The sequence below is a fragment of the Etheostoma spectabile genome, chromosome 18, assembly GCF_008692095.1.
Source record: "Etheostoma spectabile isolate EspeVRDwgs_2016 chromosome 18, UIUC_Espe_1.0, whole genome shotgun sequence".
NCBI lineage: Eukaryota > Metazoa > Chordata > Actinopteri > Perciformes > Percidae > Etheostoma > Etheostoma spectabile.
This window is the reverse complement of record NC_045750.1, coordinates 22,549,953-22,570,722: the sequence shown is the minus strand read 5'-3', so window position 1 is coordinate 22,570,722 and position 20,770 is coordinate 22,549,953. Positions and strand designations below refer to the sequence as shown.

At 43.8% G+C, this 20,770-nt stretch overlaps 1 protein-coding gene and 1 long non-coding RNA gene across 4 annotated transcripts in view; one reads left to right on the top strand and one right to left on the bottom strand.

Annotated features, from left to right (window-relative positions):
• Window positions 1-1,558: 1,558 nt before the first annotated feature.
• Window positions 1,559-20,770, bottom strand: part of ches1 (checkpoint suppressor 1) — a 108,214-nt gene continuing 89,002 nt past the window's right edge. For all 3 annotated transcript variants that reach the window (XM_032542851.1, XM_032542850.1, XM_032542849.1), the window contains 3 exons: window positions 15,757-15,815; window positions 5,811-5,919; window positions 1,559-4,668 (listed from right to left, as the gene is read on the bottom strand). In XM_032542851.1, coding sequence (XP_032398742.1) covers window positions 4,125-4,668; window positions 5,811-5,919; window positions 15,757-15,815 — 712 coding nt within the window. In that variant the 3' untranslated portion in view covers window positions 1,559-4,124. The remainder of the gene's footprint in view (window positions 4,669-5,810; window positions 5,920-15,756; window positions 15,816-20,770) is intronic.
• The window catches only part of LOC116706195 (uncharacterized), a 28,169-nt gene continuing 22,270 nt past the window's right edge, over window positions 14,872-20,770 (top strand). Inside the window, exon 1 of the long non-coding RNA XR_004336168.1 lies at window positions 14,872-14,888. This is a non-coding gene — a long non-coding RNA (uncharacterized LOC116706195). The remainder of the gene's footprint in view (window positions 14,889-20,770) is intronic.

The window sequence follows — 20,770 nt, the reverse complement described above, 5'->3', positions numbered from 1 at the left end:
CCCCACCCCCTCTTTCTTTGCTGTAGTTGCATAGCAACAGAGGAGCTGCTAGCTCCAGTTGTGTCGGTGGTGGGAGCGCACTGCACAGGGAGGCACTGGCTCCAGATTAAGCCTGTCTCGGCTTCAATTATGAATGGGCTTCCACTGCCACACAGTTCCAAAATGGCACCACTCAAAATGATAAGGCATTGAGGAACTCTTTGGTACACTTAACTCTTTCACTACTTTCCCTAAGGGGGGGAAGCTGAGTTTGGCTTTAATCAGAAGTATTGAACTTGAATGATTAGAGGAGGTAAATGAATAATTAACTGGCGGAAGAGGCATGGCTATGATAAGACCCTTGTTATTGGGAATGTGCGAGGTTAATGATTGGGGTCAGTCTTGAGAGCAAATTAAGGCGTCTCCAGTCTCACGGAGCTAACACGTTACCAGCACATGGGGGTTAGTGTGTGTTGTATGTTGAAGGGGTGAAAAAGGAGGAGGGGAATAGAAAGGGCGATAGGATTTTTTTGTAAGTCTTTACTATATTTATATCTGAATTTCAAGAGGAAAAATGGTTAAATTGCTGCTTTTGTTAACTTGCGTGAACTGCCGACCAGTGATGTGATTAAGTGTGTTAGAGTACTCGACGTGTGTATTATTCTCTACGAGCAGGGTTTCCGTGTTTGATCCCAGTCCGTCAAAAGGAACAGCCAAACTAATCTTCTGCAACTTGTATTTTTTTTATTATTGCAACCAACTGGAAGACAATACATCACATAAACATCATTGCAGTTTTTCAGAAAATGGAAAACAAAATAAAACAACATTTATATATTTTTTGCCACGGTATTGGACAACGTTGATATTTACATGTAGTGATGAAATAGGTCTTGAAATCATTCTTTGGCAATATGATTGCACAATAAGGAGAGAATTGAACATTTACTGAAAAAAAAAAAACAACAACACCCGGGGTGCACTCTGCATCACATCTCACAGATCAATAACAGTTTTGCATTTTGACATCTCTAACCTATGGCTTTCCGATATTCAGCTCAGACAGCCACCCAAAAAAATAATGGCAGTATTGTAGATCATGTTGTCAGAGAGAAACCAAAAACCAAAAAATGAGCATAAAAACAATAACATAAAAAATGGCAACTGTATTTTCTTTTTTTTCTTCTTCTTTTTTTAGAGCGTTTGGCAGCTTTGAAACAAACACTTGTTTTAAGGGGGCTTTTTTCAGGCAGTGAAGTTTCCTTCTTTGCTTTAAAATGTCCAAGGTATACATTATGTGTGTTGCTCGGTTTTTTTTCAGGACTCGTAGGTCAGGAGTTCATCTTCCCTGCATGTCATCGAGTGAGTCAGAGGAAAAAAGGTGGTTGCTAAAGCAACACATTCTCCCCTCCACATGCCTCTTGCCAGCTGAACACGTTATTAGTCACCACAACACTGGGTTGTTGCTGCGAGTACGGCCGAGTGCTTGACCCGGGCCGCGGGAGCACTCTGACAGATATCAGACGAGAGACGGATGGCACACAACAAGAACACTGACAGTGTCTCCTTTTAGCCTTTTTATATGTCGGCATGGATACCATACAAAAATGCATGCTACAGGTGGCAAAAGACTGTACCAGCGGATGGGACATGCATTCGTTTGCCTGCTTGGATCGCTGACAATCACTCAATGTGCATTGAGCTTTATATATATAAAAAAAGAAAAAAGAAAAAAAAAAAACCTTGTCTGACTGCTGCTACAACCAAACCCAGCCTATGTTTTCTCCTACAAAGCTGCTATTTTCATATGCACTGCATCTCTGCAAGTGGCGGGGGGGATTAATACTTTTATGCATTCCTTTTTCACCATAAGCATGCCGAATAATGGCAGTGCAGAATTCGTATCACTTCTGATGCAAAAATGTCAAAGCTCACCACTGCCCTCGTGGATTTCAATCAAGTCAGTGTTTTCATGACACACACCTACATCTCGGTAGAGTGGCAAAATATATATATATATTTTTTAAAAACCATTCCATCTCCAGATTGGGCACTTGAGATCAATATGTATGCAAGCTTGACATCCACAACAGGAAGTAATTCCTTTAATAAAAGGGTTAACAATACTGTATGTAAATCAAAAAACGTATTTTTTTTTGTCATTTACGCCCTCTCTTACATTCCTCTTTCTTTTCAATCCAGCTCTTAAGTAGCCTATTTGGAGATATGAGGTTCTTTCGGGACACCTACAAAGTTTCCCGAGCCCGTCTGATCCATACATTTACACTGAACAATGTCGATGGAAAATAAGGACACATGTACATTTACACACAGGAGAGAGAGAAAAAAAAAAAAGAAACAATACTGTTATAAATAAAGACAAGAAAACGTTCGGTCTAAACTTGTCATAGACATGACAACAGAGGTACTGAGGGCAGGCAGGCAGGCACAATGTTAAAGGGTGTGTGTCCCTGGACACACAAAGTCACGCACACACTCTACACGTGTTCTGAAATAACACTGGGGTTAACATTGAACACCTAAAAATCACTGTACGGGCAGAAGAAGACGGAAGCCCACCCCTAAGAGGTGATTCCGCTGGCCTACATGTAGCCTGAACCCGAAGCCCGGAGGTGGCGCCCTCGGGGGCCTCGGATTGTAGAGTGATCTCCCACGCTCCTCCCTGAAGACGTCTCTTTGAAAGCCCGCTCAGAAAAAAAAAAAGAACCCAAAAGATTCAAAGAAAACCAAAAAAAAAAGAATCCAATATAATCACGGGTATAAGAATTGGCGGCAAAACGTTTTTTCTTTCCTCTAGGATCAATGTTTATATGAAAATAAGTCATGCTTCATGCTAAATACATCGTTTATCTTACATGATCTTTGAATAAAAAAGATTTGCTTTTTATCTTATTTACAAGCACCCATGCAATATAACTGAGAAAGTCCTGCAGGTCAAATTGCTTCAATTAAGAAAGGAAAAAAATAAAATATTTTCTAACCTTTTTACAGAGTTGTCCACACGGGACAAATTGCTTATATCTTTATGAGGGTAGAGTGAGGGTCCAAACAGACACAAACAGAAATCTTTAAAACCCACAGTTCATGTATATAGTTCTTTGACATTGTCAAATGAATAGGGAGAGGTGTGGTAGCTACTGGCAGCTATGATATCTATACCAGGTGTCTACGTCTATGGACAGAAGTACTGGGGGAGTTTACATTATGCAACAACAACAACAAAATGAAGGAGATATTGCCTCAGACCCGGCACACTATCCATCTTTATGGTGATAAACATGACCATTTTTTTTCTTTTTATTTTAAAATATCTATTCTTAAATACTATGAGTGCTCTTGGAATAAACCATGTCCTTACCCATGATGCTTCTATTATAAGTGGTGTTAAATAATCTTAAGTGCATGAATATATATCACATTGGGTTTTACAATTATTTCGACGCTTTAGGTCACTCTCCCTTAGCTCTTCTTTACTACTATGCCTTCGTGTTTTTTTTGTTGTTTTTTTTCGTCAGCTGTCGTGTCGGCTACATGGAGCAACCTGGTCGCTTATCTTTGGCACAGTCTCACATTTGTGCTCGTGGTTGTAGGAGAGAGGGATGCCAGCGGGGCGGCCGAGAGAGCCCTACGTCTTGTTAAGTACGCTCTGCCGCCGGTGCTGGCATCGCTGCGAGATTGCTACAGATTCACATGGAAACGAACAGGCAAGACAAACAGCCATCTTCTGGGTTTATGCGCCGTGCGCTCCTCAATGTGATTCGGTTTTGTCGTGCTCAGCTTTTCCCAAATTAGTGACAAAACGTGCTTTCCTTTTTATGGCTTTCATCCCCTTTTTAAACAACAGAAACAACAAAGACACATGAGAAATACCCATTGATGTTAGTGTTGCTGAACATGTAGGAAAACATAGATTTTTGATATTGCCACAAATAAGTAGGATTCACCTAATGCCCTGCAGATAGATAGAGGGAGATGAGAAGTGTCCATTGAGACTAATGCTGTAGTAACGTTACCTGTTGACCTATTTGTGTATTGTATGCGTGTCTATGTGTCTGTGTGTTAACGTGTGTGTGTGTGTGCGTGTGTGTTTTTGCGTGACTATGTGCGTGTTCTATGTGTGTGTCTTAGTTTCTCAGGGCCTCTTTCTGCTCCTTCTGGCCCTTGGCGGTGCGGTTTGTGATGTTGTTGAGGCAGGCTCTGACCCCCGCCAGGTGGAGCAGCGACCCCGCCGCCTCCTTCATCTCCTCGTCGTCGCTCTCCGGCGGCTTCTCCACCGCCGCCGCGCGCCGCTTCTTCAGCGGCAGCGTGTCGCTAATGCCCCGCGCTCGGTTTTTGGTCCAGGGCAAACTGCTTCCCGCCAGAGTCCCAGCGCCCGGCCCCATACTGCGTCTCTGTCCGCGCAGGGGCTGCTGGGAAACGTAGGCAGCGGGGGCGGCGGCGATGTGAGAATCCAGCGGGATCTCCCGGGGCTCGGGCTTGACGTCTGACTGGATCTCCACGGCGATGATGTCGTCGTCGTCGTCCAGAGGGGAGGAAGGGGTGCCCACTTCGGAGGAGCACAGCCTGCTGGGGGATTTGGCCGTGCTGTAGGTGTGGTCGTCCTGGAGGTCCTCGCTGCATAGCGGAGGAGAGTAGCGGGACGGGCTTAGATAATCTCCCAGGGATGATCTGTATGAAGCAAGGACACAGAAAGAGAGGGAATGTTGTTACTCCCGCTGTCACGCCGCCAGCCAGGTGGCCTGCCCGTGTACGCTCCACTCCACTGAAGCTGCTCCACTTTTGCTCTGCATTTGGCTGGAAAGCAAAAAGAGTTCACTTGATAATCTATCACCCGAAAAAAAAAAAGAAGAAGAAAAAAGAGAGGGCCCCCTCAGGCCTAATGTGCATATTTCTCTGGTCAGATTAAAAACCCCGTATCTCCCCCCAAAAAAAAGAAAAAAAAAAAAAGAATCAGCCTTTCCTTTTAGAAATGAGCAGACTCATTTTCAGACTGCTGCCTGTGAATTTCTCAAGCCCTCGTGCTCCCTACGGTTGTGAAACTTGCTCAGCACATAAAGCACCTTGCAAGCTTTAAAGTCACAATGCCACAGAATGACAATTCTGCAGTGAAGCCATTTAACCACTGGACATTAGACTGCAACACATATTTCGCTCTTCTAGTCAGGAGACACTTTTCTATGTGAGGCATTGAAGGACAGGGGTGTACTCTGACAACCGATACATCAAAAGGAGCTTCGGCAGCATGCCCTGTCCCCTGGACATTTTCTCCCCCTCAGAATGAGAGAGTTAGCATATTAATATCTTATAAGAAAAAAACATGCACTCCTTACAGTGATCAAATATTCACCAGATACCTTTAGTGAGACTTTGGTATGTTTAATTCATTATGTGGTGCAGGCCATCATACTCTTATGCTCCTATGATGGATGTGCATGTCCATGCATGCTCTGAATTTCCTTTGAATCATGAGGCGTCTCCCTCTAATAAACCTGTTTGTGTTTGTGTGTGTGTGTGTGTGTGTGTGTGTGTGAGAGAGGTCGTTATATAAACACACCTGGATAAAATGTTCTGAGCAGCGGAGAGCGTGTGAATGCCTCTGACTTTTGGACACAATAAAGATGTAATTATGTAAACTGTGAGTGGAAAGTTTTGGTGCGAGGTCTGTTTTGAGTATGTGTGTGTTTTTTGTGATAGTATTGTGTGCCTGTTGGCGTGTCTGTGTGTGTCTACGAGGGAATGTGTTAGCGCAGGGAAAGCCCCGACTGACATTAACTCTATGGTTGAAGGCGACAGGAGCAAAGTTCACCCACCGTATGGCCGAGGTTCTGCTCCCCACTGGGCTAACAGGTAGTGGTCTGATCACAGGGAAGAGTGCCTGGCTCCGGACACGGGCGCCATTTTGGATCACACCACGAGGAACTAAAAGAGAGAGAGAGAGAGAGAGAGAGAGAGAGAGAGAGCAGCAAACATGAGAACCTATGCACATAGACCCCTTAGTCGCATGCCACACACACAAATCAGTTTCGAAACAGGAAGGAAACACTAGGAAGCTTCTCCAAAAACCGATTGGACCTCGATGAGACCCGCGGAGCCGCTCGATGACTGTCCGTCTGAGGAGGCCAACAGGGCAATATTGATGAGCAAGGCAAGGTTAAATTGAGCGAGAAAGCGTCATAAATGAGTTAAGGCCGCTGCGAATCATTCAATTACCAACGACCGCTGGGCTGGGCTAAATCCAGCCGGTCTGATGCTGCGGGATGAACAGCAGGCGGCTCCAAGTCAAGGGGGACACCGCACATTTTCAAATGTGTGAGCAAAGACACATCTGTCTTGTATAAAATGTTTAACACTCCAAATACACAAAGCAGACAAGGTTTTAGAAATGATTCCACATGGGCGCCCGGATAGCCCAGTTGGTAGAGCGGGCGCCATGTGTAGAGGCTTACTCCTCATCGCAGCGGCCGCGGGTTCGACTCCGACCTGCGGCCCGATTTGCTGCATGTCATTCCCCACTCTCTCTCTCTTTCTCCCCTTTCATGTCTTCAGCTGTCCTATCAAAATAAAAGCCAAAAATGCCCCAAAAAAATCTTTAAAAAAGAAATGATTCCACATTGTTTTCTAGATTAATTGTCAAAAATAATTTTTTTTCTTCTGACCAATGGCCTTGCTTTCACAAAGTGGAGCGCCTGGCGCAGGTGCGTTTAGAATGTGTATGAATCCACTTTTGCTAGTTTAACGGTGGAAAAAAGGGTCTGGTTCAAAGTCATAGGTGTTTTCTGGGTGTAACATGCAATAAACCAAACCTTTAACAGCCAGGCGCATTTGTACCTTGGCGCATTGCTATCATGATGGCGGATTTGCTAAGCAGGAAGAACAGGTGTTTGTTGGTCAACGGCACTTGCGTTGGGTTTTGCACTGCACCGGGTGAAAGATAGGGCCCCAAGAATCCAAAACCCAATAATATTTTGCTTAATAACATTGAGAAAGGGAAGTTTGGGGTCCCCTGCTGGAGCTGCTGCTGGAGCTGCTGCTGCCGCGACCCGACCCCGGATAAGTGGACTAATATGGATCGATGGAACGTTCAATAATATCGACTTGGGCGGTGGTGGCGTAAAGGTTCGAGAAGCGAGTTTGTGACCAGAAGGTCGTGGTTCAATCCTCAGACCTGACAGGATAAATCCATAGACAGTTAAAGAAATGGACCAGCAGATCGCGTTGCTCTGGACGCAGACCAGGGAAGTCTAGTAGAAGCACTTTTCCAGTGTTAGCTGAGCGTTAACTGAAAGTTACTAAATCTAACAGCTAATGTAAGTCCAAACTGTCTGTGAGCTTATCCTGTACTGTTAATTCCTCTACTGTGTGACAGTAAGTCGTGTGGTTATGACACAATCGTTAGCCTGTTTTTACATAAACGTCTGCTACGGAGCCATAACGTGAGGTATAAGATAATGGAGCCTTTTATACATTTTCGGGTTTCTTTAGGAATAAACAATGGACAAATAGAGTCTTTAAATGCTTCAGATGTAAAGTTATTCACTGTCAAAATGAATGGCGGTCAATGGAATGCCAACAGCGGGTAATGGCTTATTAGCATCAAAATGGTGCCATAGGAGCTACGCTTAGAAAGGAGAGGCTTACCCCCTTGGATAAATCTGGGTGGGAAGGTAAAAGAGCAGGGGTTCTCCCTCCTTCATTACCACCACTGAGGTGCCCTTGAGCAAGGACCTTAACCCCCTCAAAAATGAATTGATGCCGGCTACTCATTTTCTGTCAAATAATTGTTGTTGGCCCTACTTACATACATCATTTCCTTTTACCTCTACCAGTGACGTTTGATGTCAAAGCAAACTAGAAATGAATTAGAATTACATTTGTATTGATCAGTTTTACAGTTGGATGTGAAAGAAAAAGAAACACTTAATGTGGACACACAGATTTGGGAAAGAGTGCAGATTAACTGACTGAGTATGTAAAGTTCACAGGAGAACAGTGTGCGCCATAAAGCTGAAGGGGTTTGGAACTACCAAGACTCTTTCAGGAATTCTCCATCTGGTCAACAGTAACCAGGCCGAAAATGGCTTAGTAATGAGACAGCAGGAGAAAGTGGCCCAACAGCCATGCTAACTAATTGTCAAGGAAACTGGAGAATCTACCAGAAGGACAACTCTACAGCAATCCATCTACGTGCCATTTAACAGGCATATGGCAGCCCACCTGGAGTTTACCAAATAGTGCTTTCTCTCAGCTAATGGGACAGAAATTGAATTCTCGGGTCTGAAAGCAAAACATTTCAACAGGCAAAAACCAGGTGCTGCCTATCACCTGGTGTCACTACAAGCATACCAACGGAGCCAAATACAGACAGGTCCTCGAAGAAAAACGCCACAGACTGGGGCAAACATTCACCTTTCAGCAACACAACACATCAGGGCATTGGACTGACATGGAACGGATCCCTGAATGTCCTCAAGTGGCCCACCCAAACCCTGTGTATATGTGGGGAGACCTGAAGATCGTGGTTTACTAATGCTCCTAATCCAATCTGACAGCTGGCAGACTTAAAGCTGTAGTCACTCTCGATGCATCTGCTGCATTCCATAGTAACATTTCAGTTTTTCATTTTTAATAAATCTGCATCCAAGGAATGTATAGACTTATTCGCTTTGCCAGGAGGATCCATACCGTTCTCATGTGTGCATGATAAGTATAACTCTAAAACTAGCAGCTGGTTAGCTTAGCATAAACACTGGAAAAAGGGTGACAGCTTGTAATTTTTATACTTCTGTTTTTGTGTGTTAAGTAGTGAGTTTTTGAGAGGCTGGGATGCAGAATTATGTAATCGTTGTTGGCCAGAGTCCGACTGGCCGTTTCCTGTTCCCAGTAATTATGCTAAGCTAAGCTAACAGGCTGTTAGCTGTAGCCGCTTATTTCATGTGCAGACATGACATGCATGAGTGGTATCAATCTTCTCCTCTAACTCTCAGCAAGTGAGTAAATAAAGGTATTTTCCAAAATGTCGAACAATTTATTTAAAAATAAATACATGAACATGTTTTTACTTTGCCATAATAAATTAGGTTAATGTGTGGACTTGGGGACAAAAGAGAGAACTTTAGGATTTATGCTACGTTTACACGTGGCCGACTATTTTCGTAAACATACATTTCAACCTCTCCGTTACAACCTCTCCGTTTTAAAAAATAACATTGTGCACAGCTGTCTCTTTCAAGAAAAGTATTGGTTTACACATACCCTTGTGTATATATCTAGTCAATGCCTTCAAGAACATGCCAAACCTGTAGGTGGCAGTGTAATGAGAAGCTCAAGCCCATGTTAGCCAATCAGAATCCCGAAACTAGCAACAACAGCAACAAATCACTTCCTCTCCCTTCACGTCCTCACAATCTTTTTTTAGAAAGACTCGTTTTCAGAGGCAAATTCTCTGTTTGCGTGTGAAGGAAGGGCACAAAAAAGGGAAAATGTCTCCGTTTTTCTTAAAGATTATTTTTGGGGATTTTCCACCTTTCATTTTTGATAGGACAGCTAGGTGAGAAAGGGGGGGGAAGACATGCAGGAAATCATCACAGGTTGGATTCGAACCCTGGACCTCTGCGTCTGGGCATAAACCTCTTATTACATGTGCGCCTGTTCTACCACTGAGCAACCTGGCTACAATGTCTTAAGTTTTTCAAATAACCATGTACGTATGAATAGGGCCATTTACATTTACATTGCTATGTTTTGGTTTAAAAATGATTGTCTTTTGTTTACACCTCGCATTCACACTGCTCCGGCATTTCAGAGCCTCTAAACCGGAGACATTTGAAAACACTTCTGACCCTGCTTTGGTTTGACCCGATTGGGTCATCTGTGAGATAAAGCTACTAGCATTACCATGGCAACTACCAGCAATGGGCGGAGTATACATGCGGTCTCCTGTTTACCCCGGCACGTGCATGTCCAGTATAGAAGAATGTTGATGAGATATGCGGTCTGGGCATGTTAGTTTAAAGTCAGATTAGTTCTTCTACTGGAGCTAAGAACACTTGTGTGCACGGAGATTGCTTTTGGCTCAAAGCTCTTGTAAATAAAGCCTTAAAATCTATTTACTTAACAAGTACGTTCATTTACTGTTCGGTGTGTCCAGGTGGGTTTCTGAAGACACTGGAATATTTTCCGATTCAGAACATAAAACAAAACAATAGCTGTAGTTTTTCCATCAAGTCTTGACTATGGTTTCCTACGACCTGAGCATTTTCACAAATACTTAATGGACTGTTTAAAAGACCATAAGCGAGATCTATGCGTATGCTTTCAACTCTGCAACATCTGTAAATCTATATCTACATCTTTATTGTCTGTGTTGCAGAGGAGCAGCAAAGCAGAGTTTCTGTGTACATCTGAGCCAAAAGCTCTCGTTACTCAGGGCTGGCTGCTCACCACAGCCATCCCAGTTCACTAAAACAGCTGTCATCTCATCTCTAGGGTCAGTTTGCATTTCGCAAACGATGACCTGCTGTTTGCTTTGTCTGCTGCAGAAGCATTAGTTAAGATGCAAATTGTAAAAAAAAAAAAAAAAAAAAACGAGAACAACAAAAAACGTTTCACTATAGCATTGATAAGGATTACTTTTTTGGCTCCTAATGATCACAAAAGCACATTAATCGAGAAGAATGGGAAAAGTATGAAGGGAAATTTCACAGTTCAAGGTGTTTTCACGGTTGATTTGTTTCAGTTTTTTTTAATTCAGGATTGGCAACATCTTTCCAAAAGACAATGAGGAATTTCAATATTGCCCAAACTTATCGTGATTATGATTTTTTTTCCCCCATCGAGCAGCCCTAGCATTAATATACTGTAGCCTAAGCTCTCTATTTTTTTCTTTAAATCTGAGTCAATTTATGATTGATGTTACGAGGAGGAATGTAATCACCCCAGGAACCACAAGCTCATTAAAACATACAAGATGTCATGGCAAGGCCCCCCCCAAGAAAACCATACCCCAACATATATTTGGTTCACGTCGTAACACACGCTTCGGTTCCTGTTTGTCGTTTGTCAATGTTGGTGTGTTTCTGTAGCCTTTCCCTGGCCGCCTGTGTCCACAGTAATCTTATTGACTCCAGTTAGTGTGGCTCTGCCCCTGATATCTCCAGCACTGCTCTCCATAACCTTATAAGTAGGTCCCTGCACAGAGTCTCTTTTGTAATCTTGATCACTCGCTGCATGGCTCGGTGTGTATTTGTGTGTGTGTGTGTGTGTGTGGGCAGTGCATTAGGTCTCCCCGGGTTGATGTGCACACGCCCCTCCTTCCCCACCCCTCGCTCCAGTCAGGCTTTGGGTTGCCATAGCAACGGCTCCCCTTCCACATGCCACAGAGTGGTAGATCATGCATCAGCAGAGAAAGTGATAGAGAAGTAGAAAGAGAGAGAGAGAGAGAGAGAGAGAGAGAGAGAAAGGGGAAAGGAAATACCAAGCTCTGTTTGACATGGCCTCTCATAGCTCAGCGACACACTCCTAACCACCACTGTTTACCCTAGACACACACACACACACACACACACACACACACACACACACACACACACACACACACACACACACACACACACACACGCACGCACATGCACACGCACACCACCCTACCCACACAAGCACAGACAACTCTCCTCTTATGTGTGTGTTCTGTCTCCCCACCTCCTCGCTTTGTTGTTTGAATTCTCAGAAAACCCTTTCTCTTTGTCTTTCTAATTCCATCCTCTCCTGTTGATTTCTTTCCCTCTCTATCGATCTCGCTGTCATTCTATGGATAGTGGTGACTCATATCTTTAACTTAGCGTGCATGCCGTCCCTGCAGGTGAAACGCCTGGGACACATGCTAAGGAGGTGAGGTGACAAACTAAGTGGGGCAGCTCTCTCAAAGCCCGTCCTCGCTCACTGAGATTGGGCAATAGATTTTATAAGCTTGAAGCAAGACAAAAAACAACAACACTAGGCTTGGTAGCAAAAAGCAGGACACGCTGAGGAAAAGAAAAATGTAAATACAGAAAAAAAGATGTGTTGGCCTGCATTTCTGCTTTTTTCCTGGAGAGAAAATATCCTCAAGTCGGTCTTTTTTCCCATGTCTGGTCAGCTGCTCTGCCTTTCTGTCTGCTTCCTACGTCTTTGCCTGCCGCCCGTCTCCCTGGCTGCCTGTTTTCCAGGGCATGCAAAGCCCTCCGCCTCCCTCCCTCCTCTGCTCTCATGTGCCGTATACGCACTCAGCCTTCTCTCTCCTGCTAAATGAGTTCCACATGGCCCTGCAGGCTGCAGGCTCTGCACACACACACAAACAAACACATACACATGGTCCAAAGGTTCAGAGGTCACACCCAACAGACCTCGAGAACGCAACCGTTTGAAAGTGGCCTCTTGCTCAGTCACCCCCCCCCCCACACCTGTCTGTCTGTCTGTCTGCCCGGCTGCTGTGTGTTAAATCATAGTACAGTCCAAGGACAGGATGCATAGTAATGCTGTCCGTCTGTCTGACTGTCTGTCTGTCTGACCGCCTGCCTGCCTGCCTGCCTGCCTGCCTGCCTGTCTGTCTGTCTCTCTGTCTGTCTGTCTGATTGCTGGTGGGCTGGCAGATTAACTGATGTCTATCTGACACTCCAGCTGTGCGTCTAAGGGGCTGGCTGATTGACATGTGCTATGACTTACAGAGAGGAGACAAAATAAAAGCAACACTTAATTATGGTAATTCAGTACGCCTTAATAAGCCTGGCTACAAACATGGGTCATATCAGGCTAACCAGCAGAACACCTCTGCTCCTACATCCTTGCAGGTAGATTTAACTTTTAACTAAGAACCTTGAAAGATAATTTTCTATTCCCCAAAATGTAAACGTTGTTGTTTGGGCAAAGATAATTTTTGTGCTCCTTGGAAATTTCATATTGCTTTGAAAACTTAAAAGGGGCATCCAGCAATTTTACACATGAAGGTCATAAACTCTTCATGACGACAGGTATACAATCTTCTATTTCTCTCTATTGCTGAACTTACTATAGAATTATTTAAAATTAAGTGTGTTTCCATTATTTTGTCCTCCAACTGTACAGTGTTTACTGAGATATTTTACTTTAAAAAAAGTAGCGATATCATAATGGGAAACATACTCCATAACAAATAAAAGTCTTGAATTTAAAATGAAGTTGTTAGGCACAGTATCAAAAGGTAACTAAGTACATTTACTCAAGCCCTGTACATAAATACAAATATAAGGTACTTGTACTTATTTCCACCTTACTTTCTACTTTACTACAGTTCAGTTGGGAATATTGTTTTTTTTTAAACTCCATTACATTTATTTTACAGCTAGTTACTTTTACAGAATATTTTGCGTTAGTCACACACATAATGTATGATCAGTTTATAGATTATGAAGTACAATACACTGAGAAGATGTGATTCTTGTATCCATACAAAACCTCCCAACAGTATATAAAAGAAAAACTGATCTCCAACTTAATCCAGCAAATACAAGCTGTTAGTGTCAGTGATAATATCATATATTATAAAAAGGAGCCATTTCACATTGTGTGTACTTTTGATATTTTTTAAGTACATGTTGTTGATTACACAACACATCTTGAATGCAGGATTTTTACTTGTAAAGGAGTATATTTATACTGCAGCATCGCTACTTCATCCAAAACATTTGAATACTTCTTCTATTGTAAAATGTAAGTATCAAAAGAAAAAGTACTCAGTATGTAGCATAATGGTCCCTGTTATCATATTTTATTAAACTGGATGATTATTACTAATGCATTAAGATGTAGGCAGCATTTTAATATTGTAGCAAGTTGATGTGCAGCTTAATAATAATACAACACTATTATATTAAAACTAATAACTAACAAAAACATAATACATACTTTACAATTAGATTTTTTCTAGAACAATGCATCATATTTGATATGTTCCATATAGGTTCAAGTGATTACGGTAACTGTCAAAAAACATGTAGTGGAGGAAAAAGCAAAATATTACCCTGTCGTGTATTATGAGCATGAAATGAAATACCGGTAAAGTACAAGTACCGCAAAATTGTTCTTTCGGAAATGTACTTTCCACCTTCAATTCAGTTCAGCTGTAACTACAAACTCGATAGCTACCGCTCTCTAGCTGTCTGTGGGTGCAATAGAAAAGAAAAAAGGAAACTTTAAATAATAAAAAAAAAGTCCTGTAAGCCTGACCTCGTCTGCCATCTGGGTGGAATATTCTGACTTGACATGTCTGGTAGAACTGGAGCGTAATCAGTTGTAAATATATATATCTATATATATATAGATATATATATAGATGTGTTTCAACAGACGCAAACCCAACACATGTTTGAACCTTCCAAAGTGGTTGTGATGTGCTGATGTGCTGCAATGAAACATTTAACCGCTGGTCAATGTTTCTATTACCTGATGACAGGATAATAAATTCTATTCTAAATGAATGCAACTGAAATAGGGTTCCTTCTTTAATGACAGCCGGTGACCACGGTACTTAAATAAAATTGGAACACTTAGACCGGATCCTCTCTAATTTAGAGCGACTGAATGATGATCTTTGGGGTGAGGGGTTGGGTTAAGGTGACGGCTGCAGGACTACAGGCGGAGGCAGTTTTTAGCACACCTCAGCTCATAGTGGAGCAGCTCTGGGAATGGGAGATGGAAGTAATAATGGAGGGCACTAACAGCCCCAAACTCCCCCCCCCCCACACACACACACTCTTTTTCCTTGTCTTTGCCTCTGGCTGTCTGTCACAACTTCCTTTCTCCCCACTGCCTCCGAATGTCACACCCGACTATTCTGCACCCTCTCTCCTTTCAGTAACGCATTACACATTTAAAAAGTTTCCTTTTCCTGTCTCTCCCCGTCGCAAGTGCGCTCTGAATCAGACTTTCCTGGCTGTATCCCTCTCTGCCCCGTCTCCCTCTCCCTTTGTCTATCCATCTGTCTGTCTGTCTATTTATCTATCTATCTATCTGTCCATCTGACCAGCCGCTTAGATACCTTACTCTCCCATTGTGTGCGTCTAGAGGGAGTCCAGGTTTTCAGACACTCTCTCCAACCTCGGCTCTTTGACCATTACTACTCCATTATCAGTGGCGATGGAGGGCACGCCGCAGACGCTTAATGTATCCATTTCCCCCTCCATTTAGGACTCGGCAGCCCAGCGAGCTCCCGGAGTGCTCCCTGATTGGGATTGAATGTCCATTTAAACTGCCGTCCAGCCACAAGGGAGGTTTGGGGGGTGGGGGAGGGAGAGGAGAGGAATAATGGGAAATACAGGGGAAAAAAGTGTATAGGAGTAAAAGAGTGAGACTGTTGCATTGAATGAGGAAGGGAGGCAAGGGGATTGTTCCCCAGCCTCTGATTTGAAGCTGAGATTTACTCTCTCTTCTCTTTCTTGCTTTCTTTCCCTCCCTCACTTACTGTGTCTTTTTTTTTTTTGTTGTTGTTGAAACTTTCAAATACGCCTCCGTAGAAAAAGCTTTCCTCCTCTGGCGCCGAGCCAAGTGTTAGAACTCAGCACTCGGTATTCTCAAGGTGCGCTTCTAAAAAGAGGGATTTGGAATTGAGATGATTGGAGTTGGCATATCCGTAGAGAGTGGAGGGCGGGAGGAGGGAGGAAGAGGGTGAGACAGAGAGAAAGAAAGAAAGAAAGAAAGAAAGATCACACATATACAGTATAAGACTTGCAATAAGTAAAACGGTACCTTGTAGGAGAACGCCTCCATTCTTTCTGAAGAGGGGACTCCCCGACCACAATGGAGGACTAGAAAGGACAGAAGAAGAAGGGATGGGGGGGGGGGGGGGGGGGGGGGGAGAAAAAGAGAAAACTGGTCAACCATTTGATCATGTTGCAGCAGCCAACCAGCCTAGCAGGCTTCATCACGAGGCAGATAGTAAGGCAGGAATTTGAGCCCATAAGCCAGTGCTTCTGATTATAGTGATTAGATTCCCGGGTGTCCCACTGTTGCCATTCTTCCCTGTGATTACCTCGGAGAATTACAGCCTCGCCGCTGTAGTCCATGGGGGTAATTTCTCATGACAAACCCCCACCGCCCGCCACTAGTCCATTCACACACATTCAACCAGAAGGAAAAAAAAGAAAGAAAAACCCTAATCAACGCATCTGCATTTAACACGCTCATGTCACACAGGCATGTTTAAGACAGACGTGCGTAAAGTGTGACATATTAAAACACACGCTTACACTCACGCCGCACACACACACACACACGCACACACACACAAACACACACGCACGCACACACACAGTGAGGAACACACAAAGCCGGGGACTCAGTTAAGGTGATCATTGCACCACTAATGAGGGAGGTAATGACGGCATTTCTCACATAGACGAAGACATCTTCACTTATGCACACACAGGAAGACAATAGACAGAGTTCTGCTCGTGAATCCATAATTTTAAGACAGAAGGAGAAAGATGGAGGGATAGGGGAAAGAAGAGAAAAAGAGAGTGAGAGAGTGGCTGTAAGAGCTTTTTCCAGGTTGAGTGGTTTTTAGCTCCCCGTTAGACAACACGTCTGACTGCTCCTTTTTCTCTCTCTCTGTAGCTAGACAGGCTGTCCTCATACACAGTCATTGTGTGTCTGACAACGTGGATCTTGGTCATGTGTACACAGAAACACACAAAAATACGCACAACAGACAAACAGGACAGAAAACACCTGGGGATGCTGTGAACTCTGAAAAAGCAACCCACTCGTTTCCACTCATCAGGAGAGTTTCCTTTGTAATATGAGCCCTGTTTTATGTTCTGCTAAGCTGCTGAATGAGAGGATTTGGACGTCTGCACTTGTGATGTGGCTCTCACCTCACCAGATGCGGGGGAAAGATGGACTCACACACACACACACACACACACACGCACGCACACGCACGCACGCACGCACAGCTGCACGCACCACACACACTTACTGTACATGCACATGCACACACGGCAATACGAAAAAGCAAAAGCAGCAAACGCAAATTTCAGCCCTGAGCCACCTGCTGTTGCCATGGAGAGTTGCCACATTGCGTTGCCACGGCGATAACATATTTTTCCTGCGCTAACAGCCTGTCTGTTTTCCCTACCACCCCCCCCCCCCCCGCCCATCTCTTCCCCCCCTCTCCCCTACTCTCTCTCTGTCTCTCTCTCCTCACTCTCTTTCTGTTTCTCTACCCATCCCTGAGCTCTCTCTCTCTCTCTCTCTCTCTCTCAACAAATGGCTTCACAGTGCGACAGCACCTGCCTGCCTTATACTACATGTGTTGCCATGGCGGCATTCCCGTTGCCAAGGCAACCCTGTGCATTTAATGTGGTGGGCGAAGCGCAAAACTTGTGGCAGACGCCCGTTCTGCAACACCCCCCACCTCCCTCCATTCCAACATCTGCCCTCGTCTCATTTTTCTACCAGGGAGGAGAGATGTAGTGGGAGAGAAAGAAAGAGGGGAGATGGAGGTGGGGGGGGGGAACTCCTCTGCAACCCCCTTGAGACACCCTTTCCTTCTTCCATCCTTCCATCCCCCCTCCTCCCTCCTCATCCAGATGCTGATGGGGGTGAAGGAATGCACCATGGAGCTGACCTCCTACCCAGCATCTCTCTGTCTTTCTCCACACACACACACACACACACACCACACACAAAACACACACACCCACACCACACCAAGGGGCGCACAGGGAAAGGAAGGGGAGCGAACAGCACGGGGGGGGGAGGGGGTGAGGAGTAAAAAGAGGCACGACCACTGACTCACTAGAAGAGGTGGAGGTGGTAGTCGCGTCACATCTACACTACAACCACTACGGACTAGTGTGTGTGTGTGTGTGATCAGTGTGTGGTGGTGTGTGTGTGTGTGTGTGTGTGTGCTGTGTTTGTGTGTGTACAGTGTGTGTGGTCGTGTGTGTGTAGTCTAGCATGCTAGTCGATACGTAGTGGCACTTTACGTTCTGAATGTCGAGCTGTATGCACATGCATCACTGAGCACAACGCCTAGGAGAGCTTGCTGGGTATAGGCCACGGCGTCAGCTACATCACATGGCACTCTGTTCATTCCATCTCGAAATTCAGCATATTTTACATACATTCACCCCCCTCACCCCCCACTCTGCAGATACACAGGCCTCCATTCCCACACGTGGACACACACACTGAAGCTAACTGCAGGTGGGGGTCGCTGGAGCAGTGTGAGTTATTATGGTCCATGAAAAACCAAAGAGGTGTGAGCGACAAAGAGTAGAGGACAAAGAAGCATCAAGGCTCTCCCTCTCTTCCCTCCCTCCCCTCTCAGTTAGTCTTTTTCTCCATCTCTTTTCTCTATCTCTCTCTCTATATACCTTCTCATTCTCTTCGTTCATCTTCCACTCCTTGAGTTGTGTAGAACTGCTTGAGACAGTTCTTGACCTTAACATAATAGATACGCTGTGCAACCATTCACCGTCATTGCACTTCATAAAATAATATTCTTGAGAGTGAGTGCTCTTGACCAAGATATTGTGTTGATTGGACCCAATGCATTCCAAGATATCTATAAAGGACTACTCCATATTTTAACATAGGCTGTACCTTTGTTTTAGTGCATTAATTCATTTTGATATTTTTCTGACTAGATTTATTCCCTTATTCCCCTTCTAATCCAAATTTAAGACTCTCAAATGCTATCTCTAACTTATAATAACCCTAACCTAAACGTTCTATGTGACTACTTTATAGTAAAATCTGTCTAAATTCTAAACGGTGTTCTGGTTAACAGATCATTCATGTTACCTGAGTTGCTTGTTCTCACAAGTTTTCATTGATAATGAACGGAAATAATAAATAATAATAAAAAAAAACACTTTGACAAAGCATTCCCCTTCCTAGCTTTCTTTTTTCCAGGGTTTTCAACTGTATCCCATGGTTTTCATCAGTGGATGGAGTCTTCTTGTGTTTTGCTAAATGTTTTAAAAGAAATGAAATGTGCATGTGGACAGATCCATAACAACTATGAAGTGTGGTGAAGCGGTGCAGCTGAAAGCTCAGGATTTGCTTTTCTTGTTAAATCACTGTTGACGAGGTCAGGAATGAACTTTTGCGCCAGTCCTCACGCACATGTTGATCCACTGTGATCTGCGAGCTTCAGGAAATGCACATTTGTTTATTGTCTGTCATATAAAGTGTAACAGACTGCAGTTGCAAATTCTGAACTTCTGGCCAAAAATGGCCCTACTGTGCCAAGTTATTAACATAGAACTTTAAAGGGTGATATTAATTGTCCCATTGATTTCAACTTAAACTGACTCCCATTTCTCCCATTTCATGTCTTATCAGCTGTCCTATCAATTAAAGGCCTAAAATGCCCCAAAAATAATCTAGAAAGTATTATGTGAAATACTGTTAACCTAAGATAATTCTTTTTTTTATTATTGCGCCATTACATAAAATTAAATTATTACAGGTTTCTCGTGCATAATCATTTACACATTTTAATAATTCAGCCTGACATGTGTAAAGATGCAGTAGGTAAGCCTTATAAAACCAACTTTTGGTCATATTTGCTGAAACTGACCCTATGTTTGAGTAGAACTACACAAAGCAGGTTATAAAAAATAAAAAAAATGATCTGGCTCCTCCATTGTGCTCAGCTCTCCCTTGTGGGGGGAGGGGCTTAGGAGATCGTTTTGGGCCTTAGCGGAAAGGGGGAGGGACTGAGAAGTTGTCGATGTTCAAATTTTTTTGGCTAAGTCTTGGATCTCCACAATCGTACCTACAGCACCTTTAATATCTTTGGAAAGTTTGGGGTTATAGAGCAGCTGCACTGTTTTGCTGAAGAGTTTAAAAGGACCATACAAGTGGTGTTCATGTTTTAGCCCATTAGCAACAAATTGTGCGTATACTGTACATGCTGTGCGCATGCTTCGCGTTGCTGCTGGCCAATTTCAACAGCACACCATAAAATCTTAGATTGATTTCCATTTGACTTTTCCAGGCAGCCGCTGGTTCCCAGTAATTTAAGGATGATATAAAAAAGTCAGCTCACATGGACTTGCTATTTAATCATAGGGAACACACAGAATAGGTTTTGTCAAAGTTGTAGTAAACAGTTTTCAATAAACTGAATGTCTGCAGTGGGACCAAAAAAAAATCTTGTGACCTTGGGAAACTGTGATGTACATTTTTCTTATTTTAGCCAATTAATGGAGAATGTGATTGTCAAAAACAATTGCTAGTATGCTAGTACAGCCCTAATGGGCACACACACAGACACACACACACGGATACACACACACACACACACGGACACACGGACACACGGACACACGGACACACGGACACACACACACACTCTTCAGGTACAACATCACAAGGGTCCTTCTAACGAAGAAATTGTCTCTCCTCACTTACTCGCTTATTTACCACTGGGTGTCACAATGCAAATGAACAACCTCCCGTCTCTCCCCCATACTCCAACCTCTCCTCACTACACCCCGCCTCCCCTTCCTCCTCATGTTCCGAATCTGGCCTCCAATTTGTTCCACTTCCCCATACCTCATTGTTCAAAATGACACTTTTACATTTTATGGTGAACCAATTATTCTGTCTTACACAGTCCGCTGGCTCTGCAAGCCAACCTGCCCGGATCAACTGGGGATCGGGGGTGTGGTGGTGGTGGTGGTGGTGGTGGGGTATGCGGGAGAGTGAGTGAGAGAGACATAGAGGGAGAAAGAGAGCAAGTGGA